This window comes from Pempheris klunzingeri, chromosome 1, assembly GCF_042242105.1.
Source record: "Pempheris klunzingeri isolate RE-2024b chromosome 1, fPemKlu1.hap1, whole genome shotgun sequence".
Taxonomy (NCBI): domain Eukaryota; kingdom Metazoa; phylum Chordata; class Actinopteri; order Acropomatiformes; family Pempheridae; genus Pempheris; species Pempheris klunzingeri.
In genome coordinates, this window is record NC_092012.1 from 34,541,971 (window position 1) to 34,554,403 (window position 12,433).

The 12,433-nt window shown below is 42.9% G+C and overlaps 1 protein-coding gene across 1 annotated transcript in view; it reads left to right on the forward strand.

Moving 5' to 3' along the window:
• The first annotated feature begins 4,660 nt into the window (after window positions 1–4,660).
• The window catches only part of LOC139205159 (carbohydrate sulfotransferase 8-like), a 112,919-nt gene continuing 105,146 nt past the window's right edge, over window positions 4,661–12,433 (forward strand). Inside the window, exon 1 of the mRNA XM_070835299.1 lies at window positions 4,661–4,820. Within this exon, the coding sequence (XP_070691400.1) occupies window positions 4,661–4,820 (160 nt within the window). The remainder of the gene's footprint in view (window positions 4,821–12,433) is intronic.

Consider the following 12,433-nt stretch of genomic DNA (forward strand, 5'->3'; position numbering starts at 1 on the left):
CCTAACCATAACTCCCTAATATCTAATAACCAATATCAAACACGTTTGTTAGTCAGAGCAGTCAAGATGACAAAAGGACAGACAGCTGACTGAGTTGGTGACGAGGCTACGTCTAATGACTTCGTCTGTGATAGTAAAATGGCTTGAAATGCTATTTGGTGTGAGGCCAGGCAGACAGAAACTCCCACCGATTCAGCACCACGGACAGAGCCGGCAGTCACTGAACCAACAGCTGCAGGGAGACGGGGGACTTTCAGAGCAACGGGCCTGCAGAGCAATGGGTGTTTGTTTTCACGGGCTGTCAGACAAATGGGCTTTTGTCAGACTTTTGGGGTTTTGGAGTAATTGGTTGTCAGAACCGTGGTCCAGTCCCCCAACTGTTTCAGGTTTTACACAATATAGTCCATGTAGACGAGATTATACTTATTCGCTTCACTCTTTAGCTTCTCAGCTTCATGGCAGTCTATGATGAAGATGATTCATCTCATATTAGAAGAACAGCAAAATGTTTTCTCTCTGACGGCGGTCATCTCTGTTGCTCTTGGTATGGAGCACCCCAGGGGTCTGTACTAGGACATATCTTACTAGTTCTCTTTTAAGGACATGTTGCTGCCACTTTGTTGTAAGATTTGATTCGATTAATCCGATCTAATGCTTTTAAAAAAGGCATTTTATATAACATCTGTGTTCCACATCACATACTGCGTTGGGTTTTATTCTGTATTTTGTATTCCTGTCTATCTGACCTCAGATTCCACTTTTGTATCTTTGTGCTGTCTCCCATCGTACTCCTCCTTATCATTTTATGCTGCTTTGCAACTCATGTTTTTAATGAGCAAGTTAACTCGCTGTAAAAGTGGGAGCAGATAGAAATAACAGAAATATCTGCAGCTCACGGTAAGGAGGCTTGTGTGACACAGTCTCAGTTTACCAATATAAAGGGACCTGCTGGAAACAGCCGCTTCCTTGAGGCCAAGAAAACAAGGACACTCTTTTCAAATCACTAAAATCAACACTGACACGACTGCATGGTTTTCACACCGCACTGGCCCTGTGCTCCTTTGCCATTCTTTGCACTGGACTTTAAGGGACACTGTATAAATCTGAAAACTAGTTTGTGCCGTTTAAAAATACCTGGAAAAAAAACAGCACATGGGTGTTTGCCTGACCTCAATACCTTGTACAAAACGAAGGTGATGAAATTGTGAGGTGAGATCTGCAAAAAAATGGAAATGGAAGTGAAAACCTGGAGTGATTTCCTGTGATAAGGTTACATTCTGTGGTTTTGTACTGTCAGCATGAATGACACTGAGGTGTAAAAGGTCAAACTCTGTTGAGAAACCGTGTGAAAGGATAGCATCTTTAATCGTTTCAGGTTCCAATCTTGCATTAAATGCCTTCATGACTCTGAAGGTATCAGAGGAAAACTGAGCCAGCTGGATTGCAGTCACTTCAGTCCTCACGTGCAGTGAAAGACTGAGTTCATTTCAGAAGTTATTATCTAAACAAAGATAAACCTTATCACTGATGATTTCTTAGCGTCTGTCGACTACGCAGGTATCATAACATGGACATGGCGGCGGTACAACAAACGTGAGTACTGTGGCTTTAAATCAGTGGATAGAAGAGCATTAAAACTGATCAAAATGTTTTCTAGTAGCGTTTACACATAGGGATATGACATGTATTAATCAGACTGAAATGTATGCATACAGTAAACCCCCATGGAGCTGTTTCTTAGATCACATAATACTAAATAGTGTTTTCTTTCCTTCTCCTTTTTTCATTTATCTCCATCAAATTAGTCCTCTCTGTTGCTCAGGGCCAGAATAGAGGAAGAGTGGAAGATGTGAAATGTCTCCTCAGCTGCTATAAAACTCAATACTTACAAACTTTACTGAGCACGAAGGGTGCATTATCCTCATTATGCAACAATGAGCACGACCGTCTGCACAGAGATCACAAATGTTTGTCTACAATATGTACCAGATATGTGTGCTATTTGTATTTTTACCTTTTTTAACGCTACTTTCATTCTGCAGGGGTCTGTAATAACTGTGGTACCAAAGTGAAACGATAAACACACAGTCTCCAGTCATCACAGTGTGAAGAGAAACAGACATGTTGAAAAATAAATGCACTTTCATTCTGTCCTCTACATCAAATGTAGAGCAGCCTGTTCATTATAATCATGCTTATGCACTGAGAAATCTATTATGGCACTTTTTAATGACACTTTCTGTCCAGTGTGTGGCTTCGCCTGCACCGTTTCCCTTCAGAATGACCAGAAGAACATTCATATGGAAATGAAATGTGGTCGATAAAATGAATAAATGGGCTTCAGGGTGGCTAATGGTTTGACGCCTCCATGACTACTTTAATCCCCACAAAAACGAGGGCTGTGACATCGTTGGTACTTTTCCTACTGGTTTCACCAGACCGCTCAAACTCCTCACATGCCGCTGCTTTGTCCCCCCCTACGGCGTTTGATACCGACGAACAAGGCACCTTGTAGCATCTGAATGAGACGCTGTATGGGCGTCGACTAAAGGGCCATGTAGTGTATATATAAGGAGGAGGTCAGGTGGATGTGTGGTAACTGTCCTGTGTTCAACCAAAAGGGAAACTTTTGATGAATTATTTTAATCTAATTGGGAGTCCCGTGGAAAAACACTTCCACTATGTCCTGCGTCAGGCAGACATGAGGCCAATATTACACTAAATGAGGCCTCACACCAAACTATCACTTCGAACAGAGCAGATCTGATCTCTGATCTCTGCTCCTTGTGCTGCTGCACGGCCTCGGCAAACTTTTGAATAGCTTTTAGCTGATTGCTGATAAACTGACCATCATAACATTGCACTGTAAAATATGTACAGTTCCCTCCGTCCTCTTAAAACACAGACACAAATACATCTGCACCTGGATGTGTGTCTTTACTCTCTTATTCATACATTTTATTATTTTGCACCATTCTCCTCCATGTTGGCTTTTTGCTGTGTTTTGTAGCTTTCTTTGCTGCCTTGATTATATGGTGAGACATTTTTATAATCCCCTTGGGGTTTCTGTTTCACCTGCATATTTGTGCCTCATGCCGTATGTCATTATCTCCGTATTTTATCACTCACATAAACAAGGCAGCAATAAAGTCAAATCTTGTCAGAACTCACTGTATATTCAAGCATCATGGCATGAAACATGTCACGTTTGTTATCTGACGCTCATTTACAGTTTATTTATAACTTCTGGTTTCACCACAGGGTGCAATGTGAAAGTCAAATCTTGACATCACTAAAACAGAGCTAATTTTATTTTCTGCGATGACAACACATGCTTCAGTAGTCACCGGAGTTCATTTACATATTAATTTGAAGACAGCTGCTACACGGTCCTTCTGCTGTATGAACAGAGCCCAGAGTTGGTCTGCGCTCCTGCTAGTCCAACTGGATCTGTGTTTACCAAACTGAATCCCTACAAACAGAATACAGATCTCTTTATTTGGAGGAATTTCCGTGTTTCTACAGAGTTTCCATGATGAATTTCTGAGCAGTTTTGATTCATCAGACTTCACGGATTCTTCCTTCTAGCTTAAATAGACAAAAATAATAATATACGCTGGCTTAGTTAGTCCTCCTGTACGTCTGTAACCTAACTGAACTGTTCGTGCTACAGGTGAGCACATTAAAATCGGACTTCATGCTGGTGTAAACACTATAATCAGGAGCCACTCCTGTGAACTGAGACACTTCTGATATGTTTATTACAAGTAGACTGTAACGAGGAGCGGTAGTCAGGAGCAAACAGAGTCAGAACCAGGACATCAGTCCAAACAGGAGTGCTGGAAGGTCAGGCATGAAGCTAAGACAGTCTGACAATGAGGGAGTCTACTGCTGAACCTTAAATAGGCAGGTGATTGCAAGTGAGTGCAGCTGGGGAACCAGGTGAGGGTGATTGCCACTGATTGGAAGGCGTGGCCAGGTGAGCAGGTCAGACAGCGGAAAACTACCAGCAGCAGCAGATTGAGACAGAGACACATCATGTATTTATTAGAATCAGCTCAGAACTTCTTCACTTCAGCAAAAGTAGAAATACTACAAGTAAATGCCCTGTTGTCAGTAAAGTAAAAGTATTATTGGCATAATATATTTAAAGTATCAAAGGTACTCTGAGAGAGAGAGTGTGTGTGTGTGTGTGTGTGTGTTTGCTGTGTTTATACGTTTTATCAGCAGAGTGACTGATAACTAAAGTTATCATATAAATGTAATGGAGTAAAATGTGTGATAATTACCTCAAGTAAATATATAAATTAGTACAAACTGTCCTCCAGACTCTACTGGCAGTAAACAGTAATCAGGTGATGTTCTGCTCTACAGCTGCTGTGATGGTTTAGTTTTGACTTTGGTCTTTTAAAGAGTCTGTTTGGATCCAAACTACCATTTTAAAGAACTCACCCTAACCCTAACCCTAACTCACGGTGACATGTCTGTTTTTGTCAATGCCATGTACCGTAAAGTTTGAAGTTCGACCTGCAGTACTGATAGTAAGAAAACTCTGCTCACTCCACTTTTGTCTCTGTCTCGCTGCCCCTCCTCTTCCCATGTCCCGCTCCCTTTGATTTTCTCCAGAACGTATTACATTGGTGTCTGACTGTGCCGCGTCATGCTGTGGATGAAGTGGAAGATGGTGGTGGACTCCCTGCGAGGGCGGAGAAGGAGGATGCCCTGTTCCCTCTGGTTCCTCCTGCTGTTTGCTGCTGGAGGCCTGGTTCTCTTTATCCACCAACGGGATCTGTCGGAGATGGTCCAGCAACAAGGCCCAGGTTAGTCTCTACTTCCCCTCAAAGGCATGACGATCAATCGACATGGCGATTCAACGGCTGAGGCTTGTTCTTGAAATATTCTCTGCAGGGTGCAGAAGCTTTTAGGTTTGGGGGCGAAAACACAAATTCAGTTTTTTCCTGATTGATTAAACATATTTTAGCATAAATGCTTTCAAAAGCACATGATTAACATTTGAATCTGGTTTGTTTTCACTTAATTGTCAGAATATTCTTCTGAAATTTCTCTTGTTTCAAGGCGTTCAGTGTTTCTTATAAATAACAAGATACAATAGAAGCTTTTAGCCAGACAGCAAACAACACTGCAAACAAGTGTTACATCAGACGCTGTGAATAGTGGCTGCAGTGCAGTCAGTCCATTTTACATTCAGTGCTACGTCTGCGTTCTTTCCACACCACTCCACAGACGTATCTGTACAATACAGATGAACAATGGGTTCGTCTTCGGTTCTTAACAGAGGCCTCGCTGTTGTATCATGAATGTATTTCAAGTTTAAGTCGTACAGTCGCCTGTGTACAGTGTGAAAGGTAGAGGTGAACTCACACAACCTTGGGCTGCTCCTGAGTTAGTAATGTCTGATTAACTTTAATTATCTGTATTTTCTTTGTAAGAAATGGAATAAGGACTAGTCTCCACTTGAATCACCTTTGCCAGTCGGCGCTCTGGCTGAACTGTGTTGAGTGCAGATGTAAAATCAAGTCCAACTGCATCTTCTGTGCTTCGATTCTGCTTATGTGCAGACTGATAACAGTCACGTTCGCCCCCAACAGACATGGTGAGCTGCTGAACCACACGTCTCTCTCACGACAGCAGGGGTTAAGGCTGCGGGACAATAATCTTCTTTAGGACACGGCGTGTTTGGGGGAGGTATTACATGTGAGGGCTTCCCCATTTCAGGTGTTATGTGAGTGTCTAAAACACAGAAGGTTTCCTGAGGTTATCTGGCTCGGTGGCCTTCCTCTGGCTTAAATGTTAGAAGATGCTCCTCGCCTGCTCAACACAGACGTCCTTCTGTCAGACTGCACAGGTATTAACAACACGATCTGAGTGATTTCCTCCATCAAACCCAGAGAAGAACTTGTTCCGGTGATTTGCAAACTGCCTCATTATCTGCCTCTAGTGTTTTGTGAGTGACTGACAGTCCAGTCATCGCCTTCATGGTGTCCTATAAGAGATTAGTATTGTGACTTTCAAAGGCCTTTTCTAGTTAGTTGTAGCTTGTGTGCCCTGTTTGTCTCCTAATTTCCCCCTTAAATCTTTTTCCACACACTTTAATTCTGTTGTGTCCTTGTTCTTGAAGCTTAACATCCTTAGTTATGTACATCTTGTTATTTGGACTGGTTTTTATGTCCTTGGTTGGCATTGCAGGCTGCACACAGAACTCCATGTAGTCTGTTTTTACTGCTCATATTCCATCCAGGGAGCCGTGATGAAACTCTTCCCACACAGTACAGTCAAAGCATGCTTTGGGTTTCTCTCTGCTGTCAGATGACCAAACACTGATGACATTCCTCTCAGCTTTACTGCTTTTCCACTTGGTCCACAAGATGGACCACTTTAGTTGTAGGAACTTAGCAGTTTGTCATCAGCTTTGAGAGAAAACCATTTCTGTGCATGCAGCAGCAGCAGAATCAGGTAGCCAGATGGTTCACCGTCAGGCAGAGGAGCATGTAAGTAAGTAAAAGAAAATTAATTACCCTAGTTTTAAAATGTTTTTCCCTATATGAACACTGTCAGGGGAATATTTGATTGCTATAAGGGAGGGACTCTGTACACTGTGTGTGTGTGTGTGTGTGTGTGTGTCCGTGGCTGATTTAAATAAAATACTGGATCAATCAGTCTAAATAATTTCACCAGTCAATCTAAATCTAATAAGATAATGTTTGCTGAGTAGCCTCTCATGGTTGCAGTGATTTCAGTGTTCAGATGCTTTATGAACACACATGCACAGGCACACACACAAATGTGTTTTGCTATGTTTATGGGGACTTCCCATAGACATAATGTATACTGTCACTAAAAACACTAACCTCTGACCTTAACCATGACCAAACTGATATTTTGACACACTTCGCTTTGCCACTAAAAAAAAAAACATAGTATGCTTCCCCTTTATTTCCAGCTTGGTGGCTTGTGTTCAGAGGGAGGGAGGCCTTGTTTTCAATTTCCAAATGAGTCAAACCTTTGTCCTCATAAAGGGACCCGATGTGCTCCTGCTTTAAACTCAGCATTAAGGAGATTGGGGTTTAAGCAGCCGTGATGGAAAAGTGTCCCGAGCGTGTAAAGTAAGCTGCTTCATGTCTCAAAAACAAAAGATCAGCTGCTGCCTCTTTGGCTTGTACTTTACTTTGTACCTAAATGAAAGCAGCACTAGTTGCATGTTGCTGCTGTTGTACCATCATCACAAACTGCACATGTTGGGTTGTTCCTTATAGTCCCTTTGGTCTACAACTCTGTGTTACTGTTTTAAAACAGAGGATGACTACAGGTGTAAAGATTCGATGTGTCCGGTGTGCTCAAAGAAAGCGGTGATGAACTGGTCCAGTGGATCTCTGGGGATAAAACCAGCAGAGACAGAGAGACTGCAATCCACTCTGTCGCGACACTATCGTGTGTCAACGGCACTGTGAAAAATGAATATCAGAGCAGTGTCACACTCCACAGAAATAAGAGCCACTTAGCCAGAGTGGGATCTCTCCAACCCTCTAATATTCCCCTGATTGTCAGATGCTTTCAGACGCAGTGGCAGGTGAAAAAAAGGCCATTCACAATGACAAACGTAGGACACACACAGAAGCACATATCCAAGCCAGACGCCCACATGATGTTCAAATACACAAACCGTGACAACCAGTATTTAATTTTCATAGACCAAAAAGCTTGTAAGAAGTTGCTTCATGTATTCGAAGATTACACCAAATTGATAGTTTTCAACCTTTCAATTTTGTAACAAGAGCCTGAGGCATGTGAGGAAACCATTTGTGAGAGTAGCTTGTCTGCGTGATGCTATGGGGACGTCTTGTTTTTGTTTTGTCCCCAAAAAAGATTTTCTTGCTGCATCTAGTTAAAGATGTCTAATACATGTGTTTCTCTCTGTTTTTAGTTATTCCTCTTTGAACCAGTTCAACGTAAACCTTCTATGACAGCTGTATTGTTGTTTAATGTTAATGTATTTATGTTTGGAAAGCTGTTGGTAAAAGTTGCCTTGGCACCGATCCTGTGCTCCACCTTTACCTCACAGTCACTGCAGTCAGCACAGGCTGCCTACTGACTGTGTGGCATCATCGGGGACACATCTCCCCCTCCCCCACAGGGACACAGCTCCCCCTCCCCCACAGGGGACGCCTCTCACCACGCCCACAGACTGTTTGTCCCCCTCCCCTTCGGGAGGCGCTACAGGACTCCCCGTTTGTGGAGCGACAGGTTCAGGAGCAGCTTGTTCCCTGCAGCTGTCATCCTGCTGAAGTCTTTATCGCCGTGGTAGCTCAGAGGTCTGGGTGTAATCTGTTCGCAGGATGTTCAGCGGTGTTTTTCATTTGACCAGGATCGAGTGAATACTGAAAATGAAAGAGACCGTGGCAATTAATTGACGATTTCTCTTTCTTTTGATTACTAACCTTTTTTCAAGCGAATGGAGTATCTCTTAGGTTAAGTTTTGCAGCCTAAGCACATCCTTTTATCTCGTCTGCTATATCACTACTTGAATATTGAAGTAAGAATTCTACTTTACTAAATCATGCATGAGAGACTGTGTGCTGTATACAGTGCACAGTGGCTCCACAGTCTTCCCAGGCCTCTTGCTAAAGCACAATGAGCAAGCAGTATCTTTGCCTTAAGCTATGGTGCTTCACCCCAGCAGAAGCTCATATCTAATAGAGCTGAGTTATAATACATTGGGTGTCAGCTTTTATCTGCCTCCCCCTCCTTCTCCTCCTCTTTATTTGGCTTGCAGTGCGCTTGAGAGCTTTGTATCCCATGGTTTAGAAGGCCTGCACAATGGCGTCTGCAGTTTAAACTGCAGTTTAACTGGCAGCAGTCTCCCCCCTGATCTCTCCCAAGTAATTGTTTAAGGACAATTGAAGAAACAGCAGCCAGTTTCTCAGGGACACCTGAAGAGCTAGCAGTTCAGATAAATTGTCTGCGCAGATTTACACCTCTGGGCATTTTTCAGATGAGTATGGCACAGAGGACCAGCTGCTCCAGCGAGTGGAGGGTCAGCGAGGGTGCCACCTCACGAACCCCAGAGTCAGAGGAACCCTTAAACGGAGAAGAGGAGGCAAACTTGTTTTCATTTGTGTCGGTGAAGATATGTGCTCACTAGCAAGCAAGTGCCTGGATCTCAGTGTTAGTGAGAACACACCATTTGTCAAGTGCTTTTAACAAAAGCAGCCTACATTAGCCTAAGTGCATACAGTTAAGCATCATCTCAGCTGGCTGCACACAAAACAGACGTTTATTTAACTTCAAATTAATGTACATAACGTTTTAATTAGACGGTACAGTGTACACTAAAAGAAAGCTTTGACAGAGATCATTTCCAAGCGTGTGTCTATGTTAAAATGATGTTAAAAGCAAACCCCTCTCAGGCAGCTGTGGGGTTAAAACAACAGCTTGTGGAAACATGTTAGTTTAAGGGAAAGAGGCCAGATGTTTTGATGGCTCTCAAATGAGAGTTTTAAGTAAATGTGCCACTTGTGAAAAATTAGTTTTGCATGCCTTTTCACTTTTCAGCCTACTATGTTGCTATACCCATCAGCCTTCCAGCTGCAGCATGCAGGTGTCAACAGCTAAGAGCGCTCATCAGCTGTAAATGACACTGGAAAATAGCACATAGGCCCATTCAGCATGAAAGTGCCACAACACCTACCGGATGAAATAAAAACAAAGGTGTGAAAACAGAATTCCAGACAGGTGTGACTGGATTACATAAATTTCTCTTTTTACTGGCTAGCACTCGATGTTTTTTTTCCTTATCATGACAGCTTGTGCTACTTATCTTGTAATCTTTAATCAAAGAACAAATTATGATAAAACCTAAAAAGCACGTGTTTCCTTAGAGCGGCCCTAATCAATATTTTTATAATCACAAACGTAAGAGGTCGCTTGTGGAGAATTATCATCGGACTCTGCAGTTCCCCTCAGGCCTGTGTGAGAGCTTACACTCGGTTCAGCTCATTGTTTGGTGCTTCCAGCCTGCAAACTGTCCCACTGTATTGTTTTTTCAGCCATAGCAGACATGTTTCATCGTGCGCCTCCTTCCCAGCTCAGTTAACCACTGGCCAGGCCAACGTTGGGGGTGCCAGATAGAGCCAGAAAGAGGAGATGCTGGAGTTACGTTTTGGCCATGAAAGAAATGAATGCTAATGTAGCTCTGAATCTGTTTGCTAGGAAGGTCATCAGCCACCTTAAAAGGTGATTATATGTCAATGTTGTGTTTACAGCTTGAGTCCACTGTCCACAAAAAGTTATTGAACGTTTTTTGTAACTTAAAAGTGTGTTTTCACCGCTCACTATCTGGCTAAGGTGGATGTTAAAAACATCTTCTAGCAAAGAGAATGATGTCAATACCTTTGATTTTGTCTCATGTCTAACAAGGCTTACATCTTCTGTAACTGTAGAGGGGGGGGGATTGGCAGTGAAAGGCCATGGTCTGAAAATGTCAGACTCCATTGACTGACTTTCCACAAACAAAGTAAAAACCTTTGAATGCCACGTTACATGTAATCCCATGACTTAGCCCTGTCCGTTCTACTACTAATACTGCTGCTGCGAAGAAGAAGAAGAAGGAGAAGAAGAGGGAAGCAGAAGAAACAGAGGATCCATATTCAGTGATGCAACATTTAGGCAGCATGTCACACAGTAAGCTGGCAGGCAGGAGTTTAAATAAATAGTTTAAATTGTTGGAGACTTGCAGACAAAACATTGCAAAAGCAGGAGAGGTTAAGAGCTGGGAGAAACTGGGGGGGAAGAGAATAGGAGGTAAAGCCGTGGAGACAAACAGCCTCTTCAGACACACAGAGGTTTGGCTGTGATCATGTCACATTTATTTTGAAACACTGTGCTTTTCCACATGCAGGCCATTTTGAATACAGTGAATAAAAAAGTGGAATAAAATTAATCTTCTGGCTATCCACCATTCGCCCCCTCCAGCTCCCCATCCCTCTATCTCTGCCCACATGGAGCTTGCCAGGAACTGGGCATATTGTTTCATGCTTGAAGGTAAAATTTGATCTCTCCGTCAGAGGTCCAGTAATCCCTTAAGCCTTGTCTGTTTGCAAAGTCCAATTTAGCTGCCTCTTAATGTAATTAAATTGTGCTGATGACCCCCAGAGCAGAGGAACTGCACTGTACTGTATTTGAATGCAAATCCTCTGCTGGATGTTTGTGGAAAAACTGAATGTTATTTTGCCCTGCTTTTCCATTCTTTCATCTGTGTCCGCAAAGCTCCTTTAACAAAGCCTGTTACTGTTGTGCTGGCACTATCCCCTCCATTCCTCCCAGAGCAGGAAGATCATTGGAAAGCAATACTTGGCAAAGACACCCCCATCTCAGTGATTTTTAAACCAACCTTGCATGCAATATGTTCCCTGAAAACAAGGGGTATTATGTCTTTTGAGCACATGACAACATGCCTTAATTGCAATGTCCTGCGCGGTGTTGGAATCACATGACATCTGGCACCGGGCGAGGGTACCCCAGCAACGACTAACGCAGTCGCTGATCCGCCTCCAGCTCCACCTACCCCTGCTCATCCCAGAGAGCAGAGGAAACCTTAGTGGAGGCCTCTGGGAGACCCTGAATGGAAAGAAAGGAAAAAAAAAAAACAGGCGATTGTCATGCATGGGTATCAGGTGGCTGCATCGCCGTCTCTCCAGCCTCTTCCAGACTTGGTCCATGTCAATTGGATTTAAAATGGAACCTCTCTGAGGCAACTGCAAGGTCATGTGGTTTTCCATTAACATTAATGCCCGGGGTTATGCCACTGGAGCCCTGCAACATAATCTGTTTTCCCTACCATCTGATCCCGCTCGCCAATAGCTGCTACATGCCAATCCATACAAACAGTTTTATTTTTCACCTTCCTGGTCCAGCGGAGGTCAGTGTCAAAAATATGCAGTAACTGTCCCTCGAAGAAGAAAACTTTTATGAAGGTTAACAAACCACATGTGGAATTACAAGAATGGAACATTTTCTTCTCAGTTCCTTTTTTTTTTTTATACTATGAGAGAGAGGTTACTGTGTGTGGTAGAGTCCAGTGGGTGTTCAGCCACAAATCACATTACTGCAGAGCTCTCCACTGAACTGTTCTTCACTCTCAAACGTAAAACAGAAAGAAAAAAAAAAGACAACTTCAAAACAGCTGATCTTGTGTTATCCAGAAAACCATGAAATATAAAACACTGGTCCAAAAAGCAGTCATACTGTATGAGGAGAGGGACGACAGGGAGGGCGGGAGGGAGGGAGGGAGGGCATTGATTGATTGAAATTAACAAAAAAAAGTGTATATATATGCTTTATATCTTCTTTCTTTCTGCCGATGCATCTTTTGAGCTGCTGACAAGCGGGCAGGGTTAGGACCCCTACTGAGCACCAA